Raw genomic sequence first — 18,528 nt, 5'->3', positions numbered from 1 at the left:
TGGACTGTTTTTTAGTACAAAAAACTTTTGATAGCAACTTATCAGTATGAGAAACTGTAGAGTCAGTGTCTGAGATTAGAGTCCACTGTGGGAGGCTCTCACTCAGGAGGTGCATTACAGGCCTGCAGAGGTTTGGACTGACAACAGCTAATGCTAATCAAAGGTTAATTCATCTAGATATCATCAGGAGAATCCAACCATATCATTTGTCAGTAAAAGGAATAATGTGTTTTTTAAAACAGTATACTATTCACATCAGAAATGGTTAATTAAACAAACTGAACAACATCAAGGTGCAGAATGGCTTGTTCTGATTAACATTGCATTTATCAAGTTGAGTCAATGACCCTGTTGCTTTGTTACACTCGCCCCCTATCTCAGTATATGAAGTTAGACAGAGGCAAGTAACTGCCAACTGGGTAACCGTCTGCATTTCAGTGAAGGAGCATTGGGCTTCAATGCTGCATCTTTCAATAGAGAATCATAAATCTAAGAACCCTTTTTCTTTTAAGAGCCTTAATGAGTGCAAAAAGGAGCATGTTTGGCACATTTTGTCCTGAGCAGCAAAGCGAGTTGTTTTATTGTAGGTTTAGTTAACACATGTCTAAGCTTATTTCATAAAGGGACCCACTCTTAAAACATAAATAATGTGGTCTATCTAACACTAAAATACATGGTATTCTGCTGTGGAGTTCAAATACATTTAGAACATCTTAGTGCTGCTTAGGAGTTTTCATCTTGACGGAAAATTAGCCACACGGCTGGACAGGTCTGTCTGAATTGAAGTTGGTTAAATAGACATTTTCATATCCTTACAACTATTTTAAAACTACTGTTGGACATTTTTAGCTTTGCAGCGCCCGATAGTGAAGCTACTGTGGAAGCAGTGTTGATGGCACAGTCAGTGGCAGTTGAAAATGTTCACCCCTCCTCTGGATATTTGGGATCTATTATGTATGGAGGAGCTGAGTGTCTACATGACCAGGGCCAGAGAGCTAGACAGAACTGAGTGAGGCAGTATTGTATGTGTGTGTGTGTGTGTGGTGTGTGTGTGTGTGTGTGTGTGCGAGAGAGAGAAAGAGAGAGAGAGGGCGAGAGAGAGAGAGAGAGGGGAGGTGCAGAAAAGAAGCAATGGAAGGAGGGGCGCATAAAGGGGTAAAAAAAAAAAAGAAAAAAGAGTGACAGCAGACAAAAAAGAACCAGGGAGGAAAGGGGAGAGGTGGGGGAGGGAGGGATGAGGGAGTGGAAAAAGAGGAGGCAGAGCAACAGAGGAGTGAAAGAGAAATGACTTGAGGGGTTGAGGGATGGCGAGAGAGGTGGATAAAGCGAGAGAGAAAAGTATCAAGGCACTGGAGAAGAAAAAAAGAGAGAGAGAGAGACAGTGAAAGCAGTTGGATAGTGGAGGAGAGAGAGAGAGGGGAGGATGTCACCCATGGCTGCCACTCATCACTCACAGCTTAATGACGCTGTTTTTTTCCCCTTCTCCCGCTTCTTTTCCGTGGGAGAGGGGGAGGGAGTTCGTCCCGCGCCCAATCAAACAGGGTCATTCAGAGTTCACAACCTCCAGGTGGGACCGTCCTCCACCGGGGAAATGTTTGTGGATGTGTAGCTGTAAGGATAATCTGCACCAGGAGATAGTTTAAGATTGAGGTTAATCAAGTTGTGGTAAAGGAGAAAACCGTTGTGTTCATATGCAAAAAGCAGAATGGGTGAAAAAAATATTCATTCTCATACGAGAGCTAACGCAGGTTTCCAAGTCTGACAGTTCTGTAAACATGGTTAAGGCTTTGTTTTGCCTGCCTGTCAGCTTTTCATTTTGGTCAAGGTGCAAATGCCTGGTCCAAAGTTTGTGCTCTGGTGTTTACATATGTGTATGTTTGAGGCATGTGTGTTTATGTGTGTGTATGCGTGTGTTTGTTTGCAACAAAACCACACTGTTAAAAACCAACTGTCTGTTGCTTCCTTCTGGGATTGGCCTGATTCCTATTCCAGCACTGGAGTTTTGATTCAGTTTGTGTTTATGTGTGTTTGTGCATGTGGGAGTGTGTTATATGTGTGTGTGTGTGTGTGTGTGTGTGTGTGTGTGTGTGTGTGTGTGTGTGCGTGTGTGTGTGTGTGTGCTTAGCTCCATTTGTCCTCTCACTCATTCCCGTTTCTGGGAAGCATCAGCCGTTTAAAACTCAAACGGCAGGATTTTTTCCCTCGCTCTCCTCCTCGCACCAAATTTGGGGAACAGCTGGGGCGGCCATGACGATGATTTGTCTCCCTCTGCCCCTCCGCCTGACAGGTTGAGTCCATGCGCACACATACACACACGCGCGCACGCACATGTACGCACACACGTACTACTCAGGAAGACACAGACACTCACTAATAGGCACATATACACACGATTAAACATACACTCAGTATCACACACAGACAGGCACAAACACACACACACACTCACGCAGACACAACCGTAGACACATACCCCTTATAAGAGGCCGTGTTCTCAGGGCGCTGCCAAAACACTCTGATTTCCTTTAGCCTGGGCGGCCATACATCAGCTTGGGGCCTCCCAGCCCGGATGGCAGGGGCTGACAGAATGACATGTGTCATTTATCAAACGAGGGGCGCCAGGCCTCAGGAAAAGAACAGACCGCCGCGTGACAAAGCCCCCGGAGTGCTCTCCTCCACTCGCAACGAGGGGAGTGTGTCATGGGATAGACACTGACAAATCTACGAAGATAGAACACACATGGATACACGCTGACACCAACACACAAGCAGAGGAAACACACACTGAGAGCTGCTTCCAGCACATATACAAACCGAAGAATCACACATTGTATTTGAGCTTCATTGTGGCTTTAAAAGCATTTTTTTTGCCTTTGTTTAAAGAAAGAGAAGATGTGCAAAACACACGGCAAAAAATATATATATTTTCTGGATTTTAACATGCTGGCAGTGGACCTACAAACACACATACCCACACATACACCCACATATATGTTTCCCTCACAGCCAGAGAAGCTGCAGCCAAAGCTTCTCCGATTGCCAGCAGCAGGCCTGTCTGTGTGCCCGTCCTTCTTAATGAACGGTCACTGGCTGCCGAAAGGAACTCTCTTAGCTGGCAACGTCGCTCCATCTCCTTCCTTTCATATCCATGCCACCACATACACACAATATCCCTCTTTTTTTCTTTCATTATGTCTCCCCTCTCTTCATTCCTTCCCTTCCCTCTTCCCTCTCTCTGCCGTGATCCCCCTCCACCCCCGTTTACTCTCTCCATAGCCTGTTCATTTGTCTTCATAAGCCTAATTTATTTTCTCTGCCAGATGCAAGCTGACAGCCATCAGTCTCTCTCTCTCCCACACACACACTGACGCACACACACCTGACCTCCTGACACCCAGATAAACACACTAACATGTACGCACAAACGCAGATAGCTCTTTTGTCGCTTTTTAATCCATTCACTCCGTCTCTATTACACACACGCACAGCCTATATTACCTCACACACTGCTCTGAGGTCAGCTTTACAGTCCCATACCCTCTGTTTTACCCCTGTCCTCCACCCCCTCCAACCCCCCAAACCCTCCCATTAACATTACAGAAGATGGATGTATCTTCATAGCGGAGATTGATTGCGGATATAGAGTTATGGTGCCATTTGTGTGTGTGTGTGTGTGTGTGTGTTAGTGTTAGATGGAGGGCACTTTGGGAGGCGGCGTTGGGAGCTGAAATGTGAGGGAGGCAGGCTTTTCTCTCGTTTCCAGAACCTTCCAGCCGTTCGTTGTCTGTCCGCAGTCTGATATTGTGCTCTGTTGAAGGATTGCTTCCTCTCTTCCTGCCTCTCTCCCTCTGACTGTGAAGCTGTTCATAGCCATTGTATGCTCGCACACACGCACACACACAGGCATGCATAGTCGCACACAGACACAATTAGGGTGAGATGACTACTGATACAAGTCCACTTTGAGAGCTCAGTACATAATTTACTGACTTTCTCCAGAGACCCTTTTTCTATCCCCCAATCCCTCCTCCCTCCTATCATTTCTTCTTTTGTCACTTTATTGCCATGGTCATCAGGAAAAGGAGGAAAAAAAAAACTCCACACAAGCACACATACATACTCCAAACTGCGGTGTGGTTCAGCCTATGCTTTTTTTATATTCTTTGGTACGCCCCTATGCTCTTCATCACACTTTAAATCCTAAACTAGTGTTGAAACAAAACAGTAGAACTTTGTTTAATGGAGCGCCAGACTTCAACACTAACTCATCACTTCAGTGGGCAGAATGAAAAAGAAAATGTGGCGATGCATAAAGGATAACGGTTTTGATGGTGCACAATTGCTGGAATTTCCCTGGTGTCACATGCAGTTAAAAGCACTAAAATGTTTGGGGACGTTTGGTTGTCCTGAGCAGCCTCCTGCCCTGAGGGTTTGTGGTTCTAATTAATTTCCCTGAAGTGACTTTATGGTTTTTAAAGTTCTAATTTCTTTGTCTGTCTTTGTGCATGCTGGGAAAGTGATGTAAGTCAGGTCTCTGAGGTCCTGTTCTCACAAAGTCCTCTGCATTCCTGCGTGCAGGCTTGTGTTGCATATCTGGTGTTTGGGTTGTTGTTGAATGCCTTACTGAGAGGTAGATAGGGAATAGAGGATCGGATGAACTGTTTTGATCCAGAGTGTCACCCCAGTCTCTTAAATCAACTCCATAGTTTTATGCTTTTGGTCACACCAGCATTTAAAAACAGTGATATATAGCAGCTAAATCAAATTCAAATTTGTTTAAGTATGACATGCAAAATTTGTGCCATTGATGCATGTTGACAGTAGTAACCTTAGACAGAATGGAAAGCCGGAAAGTCCAAAATGGCGGAAGCAATGGTAGCTTGTTAACTGCATCACACCATCCACATTTATTTCTCCTATAAGTATAGTATAGTATAAACTGCTCAAAAAAGAGGGATTGATTGTCGGCAGAACTCAATGGCACAAGTGTTGTGAAACTGTGAGTTTAGTCCTGTTAAGTGATCAAGCTAATGAGCATGCTATATCACACTGTTAGCGCTCTCCATCTCAGATCTTTATTGAATGAAATAAATCATGAGAGCAACTATGTGAGGAAGAAAAGTAAACAGCCCAGTATGAAGAAAAAAATAAGAATTATTTTAAAATGACTTGCATCAACATATTCCCTGCTGGCTAGCATCATAGCATTTAGCTCACCATCTACAGTAGTTCACCAACAAGCCCTGTGAGTATAATCATTTTGTCATCTTCGTAATCCTCTAGAATTTTGCAAAGACAAGCCCATGAATTACGTTGTGGCACTTTAACAGCCTTTAGGGTGGTCACTTCCCACAGAGTAAAGGATCAGATTCATGGAAGCGTGTGTGTGCCAACATGTGCGTATGTATTTTTTTCTCTCCTCGTGTCGTTCTTTTCATTCTCTATGTTTTGTTCCTCAGCAGTGTACAAAGTGGATGGCCTCTGTGAATTGAGGGGAGGGCTGACAGCACGGAGAAGGTTGATTGATGGCTTATTGTGCAACCGGACTCGGCTAGACCGAACTGGTTAGGTTGTGACCCCGCTTTGGCCCTGTGCCCTCTAATTTTGTTCTTTTTTATATTCTCGTCCCTTTTTTTCTCTCCCTCTGTGTCTATCTCATCATCTACCTCTGTCACTCTCACACACATTCAGACATGCACAGTGCATAAATATACATGTACGTGCAGACTATACACACACTTCCTCCCCTACCCCCCCTCGTCTTCTTTGCTGCACTAAACTCATCATTGTTGCCATCATTCATTCTTGGCCGTTTCCTTTCTTCCTTCCTCTGCCCACTTTGTTTTCTTTGTCACTGCTCCTTCAGGACAGGTTTTGTCCCATGAGTCATTTCATCAGGTTTCATTTTACAGCCCCTATTCATTCAGGTCTGAAAACACTGGCCACTTTCAGGAAATGCACCAAAAAGGAGTCTAATATACAAATCCAAAGCCACTTTTGATTTTGCTTAACTTCCCAATTGCCAGCCAATTCTTGAGCAGCAGAGGAATCTACCAACAACCACGTTTGACAAATTCGTGAGAGACAAAGTTGGCCTAAACACCAGGCACACTAGTTTAAGCTGTGGTTCAGCGTGTTTTTTTCCCTGCAATGATTTTCTGCTTCTATTCTCCACACAACCATAGTGATTTATGGTAATTATCCATCTTTGGGGTCATCCATCAACTGGTTGTTGCTAGGCGATGGGAGCAGCTGTTGTTTAGTCGGGGGAAGCTCCACTGTCAGGGGCAATGCAGGTGAATTCAAAAGACGGCATCTATGAAGAAAGAATGAAACTGTGTTATTTTGTTCGCTTGTTAGTTTTGTTCCTCATTCTTTTTAGACTTAAACAGAACACCTTTCTGTCAAGTAACGGCCATCCCCAACTGATCCAAAATAGAACTTAAATAACCTGCATGTTAAATAATTAAAGATGTGTAAAGTCTCCCAACATGTAAAGTGATAACAGAAAATTAAAAGAATTAAATATGAATTTTGATAAGGATACACTGCAGCTCGTCTAAGACAAAAATCTTATAGATGGTAAAGAAAACCGACAATGTTTGCTGTAAAAGAATGTGTTTAACAAATGACATCTGTCTGATAAAGCCTACACTGAATCAGTGCTTGGCATTGGTTGAGTAAATCTCACTCACATCATCTTTAATTAGCATTAGTAATGCTTTATCTGTACTTTGCCTGAAAACAAACCAGATGGTTTGAAATGTCTCTGCAACACCAGAGCAACGTTCGATTGTTGGGCGTGGGGGTTTGGCAGAAAAGTCGAGCAGAAAGGGCTGGAATCTGCCGTGCCGATGATCTAATGGCTGTTGTTTCATCTCAGAACAAGCAGGCACTGACAGTTCAGGGAAAAGGTGATTTATAGACCACAGTCACTGTCATGGCGTGTCAAAACTGGCTCACGGGAGATCTGAACAAACAGGGACAGAAACGAAAGAAAGAAACTGAAGAAAAGAATAATAAGAGAAACTTGCAGAGCAAATCAAGAAAGAACTGGAAACACTTTTCTTTAGGAATAGCTGCAGTTCTTCAAATTTGTTCCTTTCATTCGTTACAAATATATTTGTGTGCAGCCACTGTGGTCTTTTTCTGTCTCCATTTTTGTCTTTCTTTCATTCACATATACACTTCTGGTGGCTTAATGAAGCCAAGCCAGAGGTGAAATGCTCTGTCTGTGTGACCCATTTAAAAAGCCTATTAGCATAATATGAGTTCAAGTAACTGCAAATTACTTGGAACATATGTGAAAGCCCTCAGGACAGTCCCAAGTTTTGGAAAAAGTAATTTATCTTTTATCTCATACAAATTTAATAGACTGCTGTGTTTGATAAGACCTTTATGTTGGAATCCAGAGCAGTTGCCAGAAGTATCAAAAACGTTTAAAAAGAAAAGTCAAATTTAAAATGCCGTCTGCACATATAGCTACCAGCATGATGAGCAGACTGTGCTCGTTGTTGTGTTTTCCCCAACCGGAAGAGTCATGGAAGCTGAGAAGGTGGATTTGTACGACACACAAGCTATTAGAAGCCCCAGAGCTATTGTGCCATATGGTGGACTATTCCGTGTGGGTTAGGGGAGGGTGGGGCCAGGGGGGCTGTTAGGTAGGCTTGTTACATGTCTGGTCAAGCAAGCTGTGGGTGAAATTATGGCTAATATGTGGTATCCATGGCAACACTTATACAATACAGTGGCAATGAAAAATACAGACTTGGTTTTTCTCTGAAAAGTTTCTTTCCTCATTTCGAGCATCATAATGAAATGGTTTTAGAAGAGGCAAAGCATGTGGGAGAGATCTTGGCAGGTTTTCAGTCACAAAAGAAATCTAGATTGATGGAAAGAGTTCACCATTTAACTAACTTACTTAATTTTGTAACGAATTTGGATTTCGCTCATGGCGACTCTCTATGCAGAATTGTATGAAAAGCACTGCTAGTCCTCAGTTGTCTTCAGGCTGAGAGGAGACTGTTGGTCTGTGCCAGTTTTTCTCAGTGTGCGTCGTCCACACAGCAGTCCAAAGAGAGTGTCAGGTCCTATGAAACCACAGCCGCAACTATCCCAGAGTGAAAAAAAGAACAAGAATGAAGAGGACAGGAGAGAGCAGAGAGAGACAGCGATTGCCTGACATACTAAGCATTACCATAATTGGCTTTTCTACATGATAGGACAGAGGAAATAATAATGTCATTTTATTTACAGCCTTCTCTCTGCTGAAACACACACACACTTATGCACGGCGTACAGGTCAATGACACACACTGATCAGGCCTGTCTAAAGCCATCAGAGGTGAGTGGCAGGGAATGGAGGGGCCAGTGACAAAGCGAAACGGGGGAGAGAAATAAGACTGCCACGCCAGAGCTCCCATTTTGAAGGGCCGCTAAACGGTGTGAGGGAGTCTCACCGGCTGCCCCGCTCCGAATGCAGCGCCCAGCCACGCAGGCTAAATCAGCAGGGTGAAAGCTGGCGGAATTGGACATTAGCACTGCAAATGAGAGCCGGGATTGCCCTCTTCTCAGAGACAACATGAATAAATGAAGAAGGTTTAGAGGGGAAAGTGTGTGTTTTGTGTGCGTGTTTGGGGGTGTGTATGAAAGACAGAGGGGGGAAAAAAAGAGAGTTGTGTTGATTGTGCTAGTGCCTATGTCATACTCGAGTTATTTCACCCTGTCTCGAGTTATCTCTTCGAAATGGTCAGGAGGTCTGACACCAACCAAGTGTTGCCAGATTTGTCACTATAATAAAAGACATGCTGGAATATTTTTTGCTTGTAGGCAGTAAAGTTCTACATAATGTAAATTTGAATTGAAAATTAATTCACAATTCTCCAGTTTTAATATTTTTTCCCACTGTTTAGCACTCTGAGGTACAGTTGTAATATATGTGTGTGTGCCTGGGCAGAGTAGTGCTGATAAAATACTTGAATTTTGTTACAACACACCCCCGCCCCCCCCCAGAACTTTTTTTTGATAACTTACTTTGAGGAATATTTTTTTCTACAAAAATCCTTGTTTCGTTCAACCAAAGAAACCAAACTTCTTACATCTTAAATGTCTTAACATAAGCAGCTATACAGAAACCTTGCTTGAATAAAATTAAATGTAAAACTGACATTATTATTATTTAGATCAGCAACTAAGTAAACAAGGCTACGAATCTGACAAGGCTTTCAGTGCCAGCTTTCGGGATGTAGTTTGGGAGTGTGTGTGAGAGAGAGAGAGAGAGAGAGAGACAGAGAGAGAGAGAAAGAGAGAAAGAGAGAGAGAGAGACTGGGGGATGTCCTACTGTGGTGTCACCTGTCTGCAGCAGGAAATCCTGGACTCTGGGCACAACAATAGTGACAGGCTCCTCTCCAGACGCAGATGGCTTCGCTTTCCCCCCACCAGCCACAGTGCATCCCTGCTTGCACCTGACACACTGTGACACACACATACACACACACAAACTGATCAGCCCCACCTAGTTTATACACACTTACAAACTTGCACACACATGGTAGAAATTTAGTTTATTTCTTTCTCCTGTTATCTCATACTTAGTTTGTTGCATGTTTTCCCTGTCAATGTTTTTTTCTGTCAGATATGCACACACACACACACACACACACACACACCTCTTGTTCACTGGCCTAAACACATCTTTTCTCCTCTCTTTTCAAAACTTCCCCTCTTTTCCCTATCCTCCCTGACAGCACAAAGTGGGCTTACGTTTTTGACTGACAACCACAACAGACACCTCTCCCCCCCTCCTTCTCCCCACCACCCCCATTTTAATCCCCTCCCTATCCTTCTCTCCCTCCCTCTCCTCTCCCTCTTTTGTTCTGAGTGACGCTCGAAAGCCGCCGTGTCAGCATCTTTTCCATCTCTGATTGCCTTATTAGCCGGCGGTGGCACCCGCAGCTTTTCTGACACAGATGGTGAAGGAGGAGGCTCGAGCGGGGGGGGGGGGGAATGGCTGACTTGTGTTTGTTGTTGTTACTTTCCCCTCCCACCTCTTCTCGGGCTTGTTTGCGTGGACACTGACACCTCGAGCTGACACTGACACACTCCTGACACTGATGCCTGTCAAGGCAGCATACGGAAGATGGCAGGGAAAAACTAGAAGCTAGTGTTGGTGTGCTTTCTGTGTGTGAATGTATGTGTGTTTGTACTGCTGTCAGGTTTCTCTCACTTTGTCAGCTCAGCTGCTTTGTCTTTAACTGCTCTCACCACATTGACTTTGAATAGGTTCAGTTTTGCATTTATTTCAGTACAGTGGGCTGCATCTTGATTGGAGACGAGACAGGTTGAAAGAAAGCTTTACAGCTGCTTCGGCAAAAGGTTCAAATCTCCTAATTTAGTGACTAACTCAAGTGAATGATTTCAGTGTAGCCTGTGTATAATTAAGAGCTTCCACTTAAGAGCAAAACTAGCACAGGAATAGTTTAATTAACAAGAGGAAGGTTGTACTTTGAGCATGTACATTAGCTCTCTCTCACACACACACACACACACACATTCACACACATACAAGGCAGAGATTTGCAGCTGTTGGACCTCAAGCTTCTCTAAGGCAGCAGTAACTGGCACCTCACAAACATCAGGTATTATGTCCATTCCTATTATGGGATAGAGAGCTACATGCTGTTTGAAGCTGACAGCACATCTGCCTCCTCACTGGAGACTGATTCTGGCACCTCAGACAAGCATCTTACGAGGGATGGATTGGGAGAGCTGCCTTAGCATATTTAACCCTATATTTTTCCCTCTTCTTGCCTCTCTGTAATATTTCCCTCTTAATCTTTTTCCAAGATCCTATACAAGCCTTTTCTTCTTTTTGCTCCTTTATGGCTCCAGCACATTGTTATTTCTTCCTTTTTTCACCTTTGACATCTAGGATTTCAAAATTAATTTTAATCCAGATTTTGGCCACAAATGATCTGTGAAATTCATAATTTGCATAAAGAGAGAAGGCAGCCATTTTCCATTGATACTATAAACCTCCCTCTCTTCTTTTAAAATGGCACACTTGACGCTGTGAGTACTCAGGGAGCACAGGCAGTAACAACACGGCTTGTCATGTCCACTGGCCGTTTCCTAGCATCACGCTGTGAGGACTTCTACAGCCGATGCCAAGTTGACTCCAGCCAACCATGGCTTGGCAAGGCTGATGCAGCTGGCATTTTCTTCCTCTATCTCTTACTTGTGAATCCATAGTATGTGTGGCATGTTGGAAGAATAGAGCAAATCAAAGTCAGGAAGAGATCTATAGTCTCACTTCTGCAGCAAAATAAACAATGAAATACAGAAATACTCTAGACTATATGGCTGTAGGCTGTTCAAGCATTTCAATTTGCTGATAAGGAAAAAGGTTTTATATTTGATGAATATACTGAAGTGCTTGCACATATGCAGTAAATTCATCTTATTAATTCAGTGTTACCACTCAGTATATGCTGAGAAGGAAACATCAAAGTGAGTCTTTAACAGATCAATCAATGAGGTATTCCTTCCCTTTTTCTGTTTTTTTTTTTTTTCAATTGAGAAGAGACAAAAATGCCTTTATTTCTATTGTGAAATAAGAGATCTTACCACATGATTAATAAGTATCATCAACTCTGAGGATTTGTCCTCTGCATAATTTGAAATTTTGCTTGTTTTTACTTTTTAAACAAAGCAGAAACATTTCTGTAGCTCATCCTTGCTCTCTACCCTTGCTGAGCTGTAGTGTTCAATAGCTTCATTAGGCAGTGCAGTGAAGAGGACTATCTGTCATTGTCAAGATATGGATGTTTGCCACTTTATTATTGCAAACCTGCGTCCTCTGCTGGGACTATTGACAAAAATCTCTTTAGGATTATTGCACATACCACCTTCACATAGTAAGGGTGGCAGATGCATAATTTGACATTCTAATGTATCAAAAAAAATATATATATATATATAAATATCTAATGTGGCATTTCCCCTCTGCTTTGTTTCCCAGCTTATGGGCCTGAGGATGAATTTAAAGTGGACAAGATTGATGAAGAGGAACATCTGCAAGATGATGGCCTCTCTCTGGACGGTCAAGATGCAGACTATCTGTTCAATGAGGACGAGGATGGAAGAGATCACTATAGCTGCCAAAACTCTCCACTCAGCAATGGCACTAACCCAGACGCTGGGTATGCCTCCCCACTCAGCACCGCCAGTGATCAACTGGTGGACCTTAAGACCGCGTCCTCCTTTGGTGATGGTCAGGACAAGCTAGAGGAGAAGCTGGGGGAGAGCACAGACTCCATCAATGGCCTCTCACTCCAGGACAGTCTGGCAAAAATGAAAGCCGTCTATGCAAACCTGATCTCGGATGCCTCCTGGTCCAGCATTGCTCTGGACATGCTTAAAAGTAAAGAAGGGAACAACTTTGCTGCTAGCAATGGAAATGGGAGCAATCACAAAGGGAGCAACGGGTTCCTGAACAGTCACAGCCCAGGCAACATCCATGTGAAGAGCAGATGTAGCAGTAGCAATGCCTCAGCCACTACCAATATTACCACCAGCAGTACCACCACAAGAACAGTGTCAAGCAGCAGCAACAGTGGCACTAGTGTAAGCTCTGGCAGCACAGGAGGATTAGCCTATGACTGGCACCAGGCAGCATTGGCCAAAACCCTACAGCATACTCCATACCAACTCCTCCCTGAGCCTAGCCTTTTCAGCACCGTGCAGCTTTACCGACAAAACAATAAGCTCTATGGCCCGGTGTTTACTGGTGCCAGCAAGTTCAGGTGCAAGGACTGTAGTGCAGCCTATGACACTTTGGTTGGTCTGACAGTGCATATGAACGAGACAGGCCACTACCGTGATGACAATAAGGATACAGAGGATGATCGAAGCAAGAAGTGGTCCAAGCCACGTAAGCGTTCCCTGTTGGAGATGGAAGGCAAAGAAGATGCCCAGAAAGTTCTTAAATGCATGTACTGTGGCCACTCTTTTGAATCCTTGCAAGACCTTAGTGTTCACATGATCAAAACAAAACACTATCAGAAAGTGCCTCTAAAAGAACCAATGCCAGCTCTCACCTCAAAGCTGGTACCCCCAACCAAAAAAAGAGCATTTCAAGACTTGATGTCCCCCAGCTCACCAGAGTCTGTCTCATCTGGCATACTCCTGGGAGAGTCTCCCAAAGACCAAAAAGTGGCCAATCCCTATGTCACTCCTAACAATCGATATGGTTACCAAAATGGTGCCAGCTATACTTGGCAGTTTGAGGCACGTAAGGCACAAATTCTTAAATGCATGGAATGTGGCAGTTCACATGACACCTTGCAACAACTGACAGCCCACATGATGGTCACAGGACACTTTCTTAAGGTCACAAATTCAGCATCTAAAAAAGGTAAACAGTTAGTTTTTGATCCTGTCATTGAGGAGAAAATTCAGTCGATTCCCCTGCCACCAACTACCACACGACTCCCAGCACCCAATGGGAAGTCGCAGCCTGACTCCCCATTGCAGCCATCTAGCCCTGAGGAGAAAAATGAAGAAAAGAAAGATGAAGAGATGGAGGAAGAGAAAATGGAAGCTAGGGAACCAGAGAAAAAAATAAAAGAAGAGAAAGAAGACCCTCCTGAAAAAGCTGATAAACCTGGAAAGGCCAGATCTTACCAATATCTGAGAGAGGAAGACTTGGAAGAGACGCCTAAAGGTGGCTTGGATATTCTCAAGTCTTTAGAGAATACAGTTTCAAGTGCAATCAGCAAGGCCCAAACAGGCACGCCAACCTGGGGTGGATACCCCAGCATTCATGCTGCCTATCAACTCCATGGTTCTTTGAAGTCTACCATGCCTACATGTGCACAGGTTCAGCCTTTGTTCAGCAGTAACAGTTTGAAGGTGCTCTCCTCTGATTTAGGTACTCTGATCCATTCACCAAATAGCCCCTCTCCACCTCCAAGTCACAGGAGCAATGTGCTGGCCATGGAGGAGCTGGTAGAAAAAGTGACTGGGAAAAGTTCAGTAAAGAATGAAAAAGAGGAAAAACCTGTAGAGAATAAATGCAGGTCTGCAAAGTCCCCATTGCCAAATCCCAAGGACAAACGGGCTTCACCCAATCCAGAAACTCTCTCAAAGACAGTGAAAACTACTGCAGCAGAGGACCAGACTGAGTCAAGAGGCAAGGAGGGAGAGCAGACAGAGAGTAAAGCAGAGACACAGATTAAGAGTGAAGTTGATTCACCAAAAAAGCCTGTAAGCAATGGCTGCGATAACCTGAGCATCATCACTGATCACTCGCCTGAGCAACCACTTGTCAACCCTCTCAGTGCTTTGCAGTCTATCATGAACAACCACTTGGGTAAAGCTGCAAAAGTGGCCACCCCCTTCATAGACCCCTTTGCAATGCTTTATAAGATCAACAGCAACTCAGCTCAGATTAAGTCAGCAGAGCCTGCAAGTCAGTACCATGATGATGATCAGCCCATGGACTTGACAAAATCCAAAAACACTAATGGAAGTACAGCTAAGGGTACTTCTACCACACCAAACAACAATAACACAATTAACAACAACAAACCAGTTTTCAGAGCTTTCCCTCAGTCATCATCTCCACCTCTGCGGGAGAATGCTTTGATGGATATTTCAGACATGGTGAAAAATCTGACTGGCCGTTTGACACCAAAGTCTACGACCCCGTCTTCTATCTCTGAGAAATCAGACATCGATAGCTGTACTTTTGAGGATGGCATGGAGGAGCTGTCTCCCATCCAAAGACGGAAAGGCAGACAGTCAAACTGGAATCCTCAGCACCTCCTGATTCTCCAGGCCCAGTTTGCCTCCAGTCTTAGGGAGACTCCTGAGGGAAAGTTTGTAATTAGTGACTTGGGACCCCAAGAGCGGGTCCACATCTGTAAATTCACTGGTCTCTCCATGACTACTATCTCTCATTGGCTGGCCAATGTAAAATACCAGTTAAAGCGGACAGGGGGCACAAAGTTCCTAAAAAATATTGACTCTGGCCAGCCTCTGTTTTTGTGCAGTGACTGTGCATCCCAGTTCAGGACTCCCTCCTCCTACATTCACCATTTGGAGTCCCATCTTGGGTTTACCCTGAAGGACCTCTCAAAGCTATCCATAGACTTACTAGAGCAGCAAGCAGTCAGCAGAATAGAGGACAAGACTTTCAGTACCTCTGGACTCACAGAAGACGACACTGGCTCGGTATATCAGTGCAAACTGTGCAATCGGACATTTGTGAGCAAACATGCAATCAAATTGCACCTTTGCAAAACACATGGAAAGTCACCAGAGGACCATCTCATCTTTGTGAAAGAATTGGAAAAGTTTGACAAACAATGAAGTCAGATCGTATGACAGATTACTGTTGCACTATAACTAAGCTACAATCTGTCATAACGGATAGTGCCACAACTATATTGAGCATTGCTGCGACATATATTATGATGAAAACATGGTAGCTTTAATACTACATACTGTAATTATTCAATTATCCATAAATGGCAGGAGCTTGCACTGCAGAGGCTCAAAGCTGTGTTGTAAAAGTTGAATTTTTGGTGACAGACGTACCAAATTGGTGCAGCAGCCATGGCACTATGTAGTCACTGACTGATTGTTGCTTTCATAATGCACTGCATCTTATCTGAGCCTTTGGGAAAAGTCCATCTGTTGTTTTAAAACTGGACCATGCTCTTATTTTGATCACTGTTGAATGATTTTTTAAGATAAATATATTTCAACACAACTTGCATATTATTTATGAGACAGTTTGTGCATGTTTTTATGTAAAACAGTGAGCATATTATTATGTCTAATAAAATTTAAACCATGATGCCAAAACTGATATCCCCTCATTAACAGATTTCAGATACAGTCACTTATATGAAGGTGCATGGTTATAAATTTAGCCATGTGAAAGATGGTGTTCTAAAATGTTAAGATGATTTCAGCACTTTAAGGAAGTGTAAATTGATCAAGACGTGTGAGTAAAAATGACAACATATCATCATTTTAATTCCCTTGATCAACATGGCAGTTTGGGGACTAACTATGATGTTGTTTTATATTTGCCATTAAATCACAGAAATTCTTACAAAATGTCAAAAATCTTTGTTTCTCTAGTAAAATATAATTTCCTGGTTGTTACAACATGTACAGTATTTGCGTTAGTAGGCTACCAGTTTTATTATTGTGAAGCTACAGTTGTAAAATTAATGAAGTTTAAAACTTATTGTATGAATAATCAGCAAGTATGTATACATGTATGTCAGCATATCTTGCTCTTTACAGTTCAACATTATTTGTACTGTGTGCATTTTTATAATGTTATTTTCTAGATAAATACGGGGGGAAATGTATAAAGCTTCAGAATATTGTTGGACCACAATGCCCTTTTTTCAGTGAAAAGTAGGTCCTCCAATGTGGTTTACATAAAATGACAGAACTTTACTAGCATCTGCTCTGATGCATGGTACTGTACATAACATTGAAAACAAAAAAAAGTCACGCAATGATAGATTTCCAGGTTTTGTCATCAACCCAGTTATTCAGAATGGCATTCTTTTATCCTCAGTTGTAAAATAAACTCCATGTCCTGGATTAAACTGTAGTGTTGTTTGAGTGATTTGGGGAGAATGAGAGAGTCCAGACAAATGCAACAGGCTGAATTTGAAACACAATATCGTACTAAAAAGAACAGCCAATATTTTTTTTTAATAAATTTTTGTTCTGTTGTCTTTCCAATTAATGTAAATTCTGAGGTTTTTTTAACACAGAAAACCTGTTACTTCTCCAAAGTAAATTCTGTAAGGCCAAAATACTCACAAATCCTTCACATCAAAATCATTTTGCACTTATATTTTCTACACAGACAGGGGCTTAACCACACCTGGTTGTACGACTGACTGGCCCAGGTATGCTTTACATTGCAGTTACATTAGGGTTACAGTATAGAGGTTGGGGAATACGCTCTCTTCATGGATATGTGGAGCCTCTTAGATTTGTTAGACACTGACAAAACTCTGACTTTAGGATACCAGATGTAGCATAGACTCCCAAGTGGTCACCACACTGCAGGTAGAGAGCACCCTTATTCCTGATGGCACTGAAATGTCCTATCCGGCCCTCTACTGTCAGAATCACAAATACAATCCAGTGTGACAGCCTGGATTTTGACAGCACTCTGACAGCCAACATGGTACTCCAGCTTTAAGAGGACACTCAGCTGGTCTGACTTCTTCTGAATTTGTGCAAAATAAAGAACCCCTTCTCAAAGGGGCCAAGTTTGAACCACTCAGAGCACTTTTGCGAGAAACACTTTCACCCTTTCTCAGCCATTTTTCAGTCAGGAGTCTTGTGCACCAACAGAGCCGTCGTCTTGGCTGGCATTGCTGGGACAAACATGGTGGCAGCCGCATCAAATCCTCTAAATTTTGGTCCTCAAAGGGGACTTGCTGCAGCATACTCTGGACTATTTCCAGGTCCCTGAGGGAGCAGCAGCTTTCCCACTATGAGCCACAGCTCTTATAACACTGAGCAACTGCCGTAAGAACCATAGTCTGTTTGAAACCGTGTCCCTGCAACAGGTTTCAAGGATCCTTCACTGTCAATCACGCTGGAGGGTCAAGACTTTGACATGGCTACATGCTCACTGTCCTCAGGTGTCAGACAGAGCTTGAGTCCCCTGGGTGAGGATGATGGCTGTTCTTTCTTCCTCATTGCTTTGTTAATGATAGGAGGAGGCTGAATAGGGGAAGCAGACTGTAGGTTTTATGTCCACTGCTCTGCTATTGAATCAGAGCCAGAGCCAGCTCAGACCTCAAAAGAATGAAACGAAAGTCCCTCAGACGACAGATAGGATTAACATTACCTAACTTTTATGTATTTAGACCTACATGCATTCATATTGACAATTTAAACCCAGAAACAAAACTGTCACTAAAATGCATCACAGCCAGGTTATACTCTCATAAAAGTATCTTCCATTTAACAAGATCTTCTCCTTTATGGCATACATTATACTGCATTTCTACTGGACAATCAAATTCAGTTGTAATTATTATTATTTACAATGTAAATAAATATTGCACCTCTGCATTACAGTTTTTTCTTCTCCCGTTACTCAGAAGCGATGTGTCTCACTGAGACTTAGTTGTGCTTACACCAGCGATTAAGTATTGTCTTTCCATAAAGTTGGGGCACAAAAAATTGTCAGAAGTGAAGTGCCTTTTAGTCCTGAGTAAAAGTAAAGCTCCAAAAACACTGGATCCTGCACTTCCTGTAATGCGACTCAATAGCATCATAAATGCCTATGTCTTTCCTACCCGACACCTCCAGGTTGGTCAAAATATTATATAACATATCTCCCTGAATAAAAACTCAGGGCATATTTTCTCATGAAATCAGGTAGCTTGTGAGAACAACTTTGAGAATATTTTGCATATTTCTCCTACTACATGGCACCTTGTTAGTATGACACATTTGAATATGTTGTTAAA

The 18,528-nt window shown here is 42.9% G+C and overlaps 1 protein-coding gene across 1 annotated transcript in view; it reads left to right on the top strand.

Annotated features, from left to right (window-relative positions):
• The window catches only part of tshz1 (teashirt zinc finger homeobox 1), a 30,084-nt gene extending 13,449 nt beyond the window's left edge, over positions 1-16,635 (top strand). The window contains exon 3 of the mRNA XM_018698121.2: positions 12,021-16,635. Within this exon, the coding sequence (XP_018553637.1) occupies positions 12,021-15,373 (3,353 nt within the window). The 3' untranslated portion in view covers positions 15,374-16,635. The remainder of the gene's footprint in view (positions 1-12,020) is intronic.
• The last annotated feature ends 1,893 nt before the right edge of the window (positions 16,636-18,528 follow it).

Source organism: Lates calcarifer, linkage group LG3, assembly GCF_001640805.2.
Source record: "Lates calcarifer isolate ASB-BC8 linkage group LG3, TLL_Latcal_v3, whole genome shotgun sequence".
Classification (NCBI taxonomy): Eukaryota; Metazoa; Chordata; class Actinopteri; family Centropomidae; genus Lates; species Lates calcarifer.
This window is presented reverse-complemented; position numbering and strand designations above follow the sequence as displayed.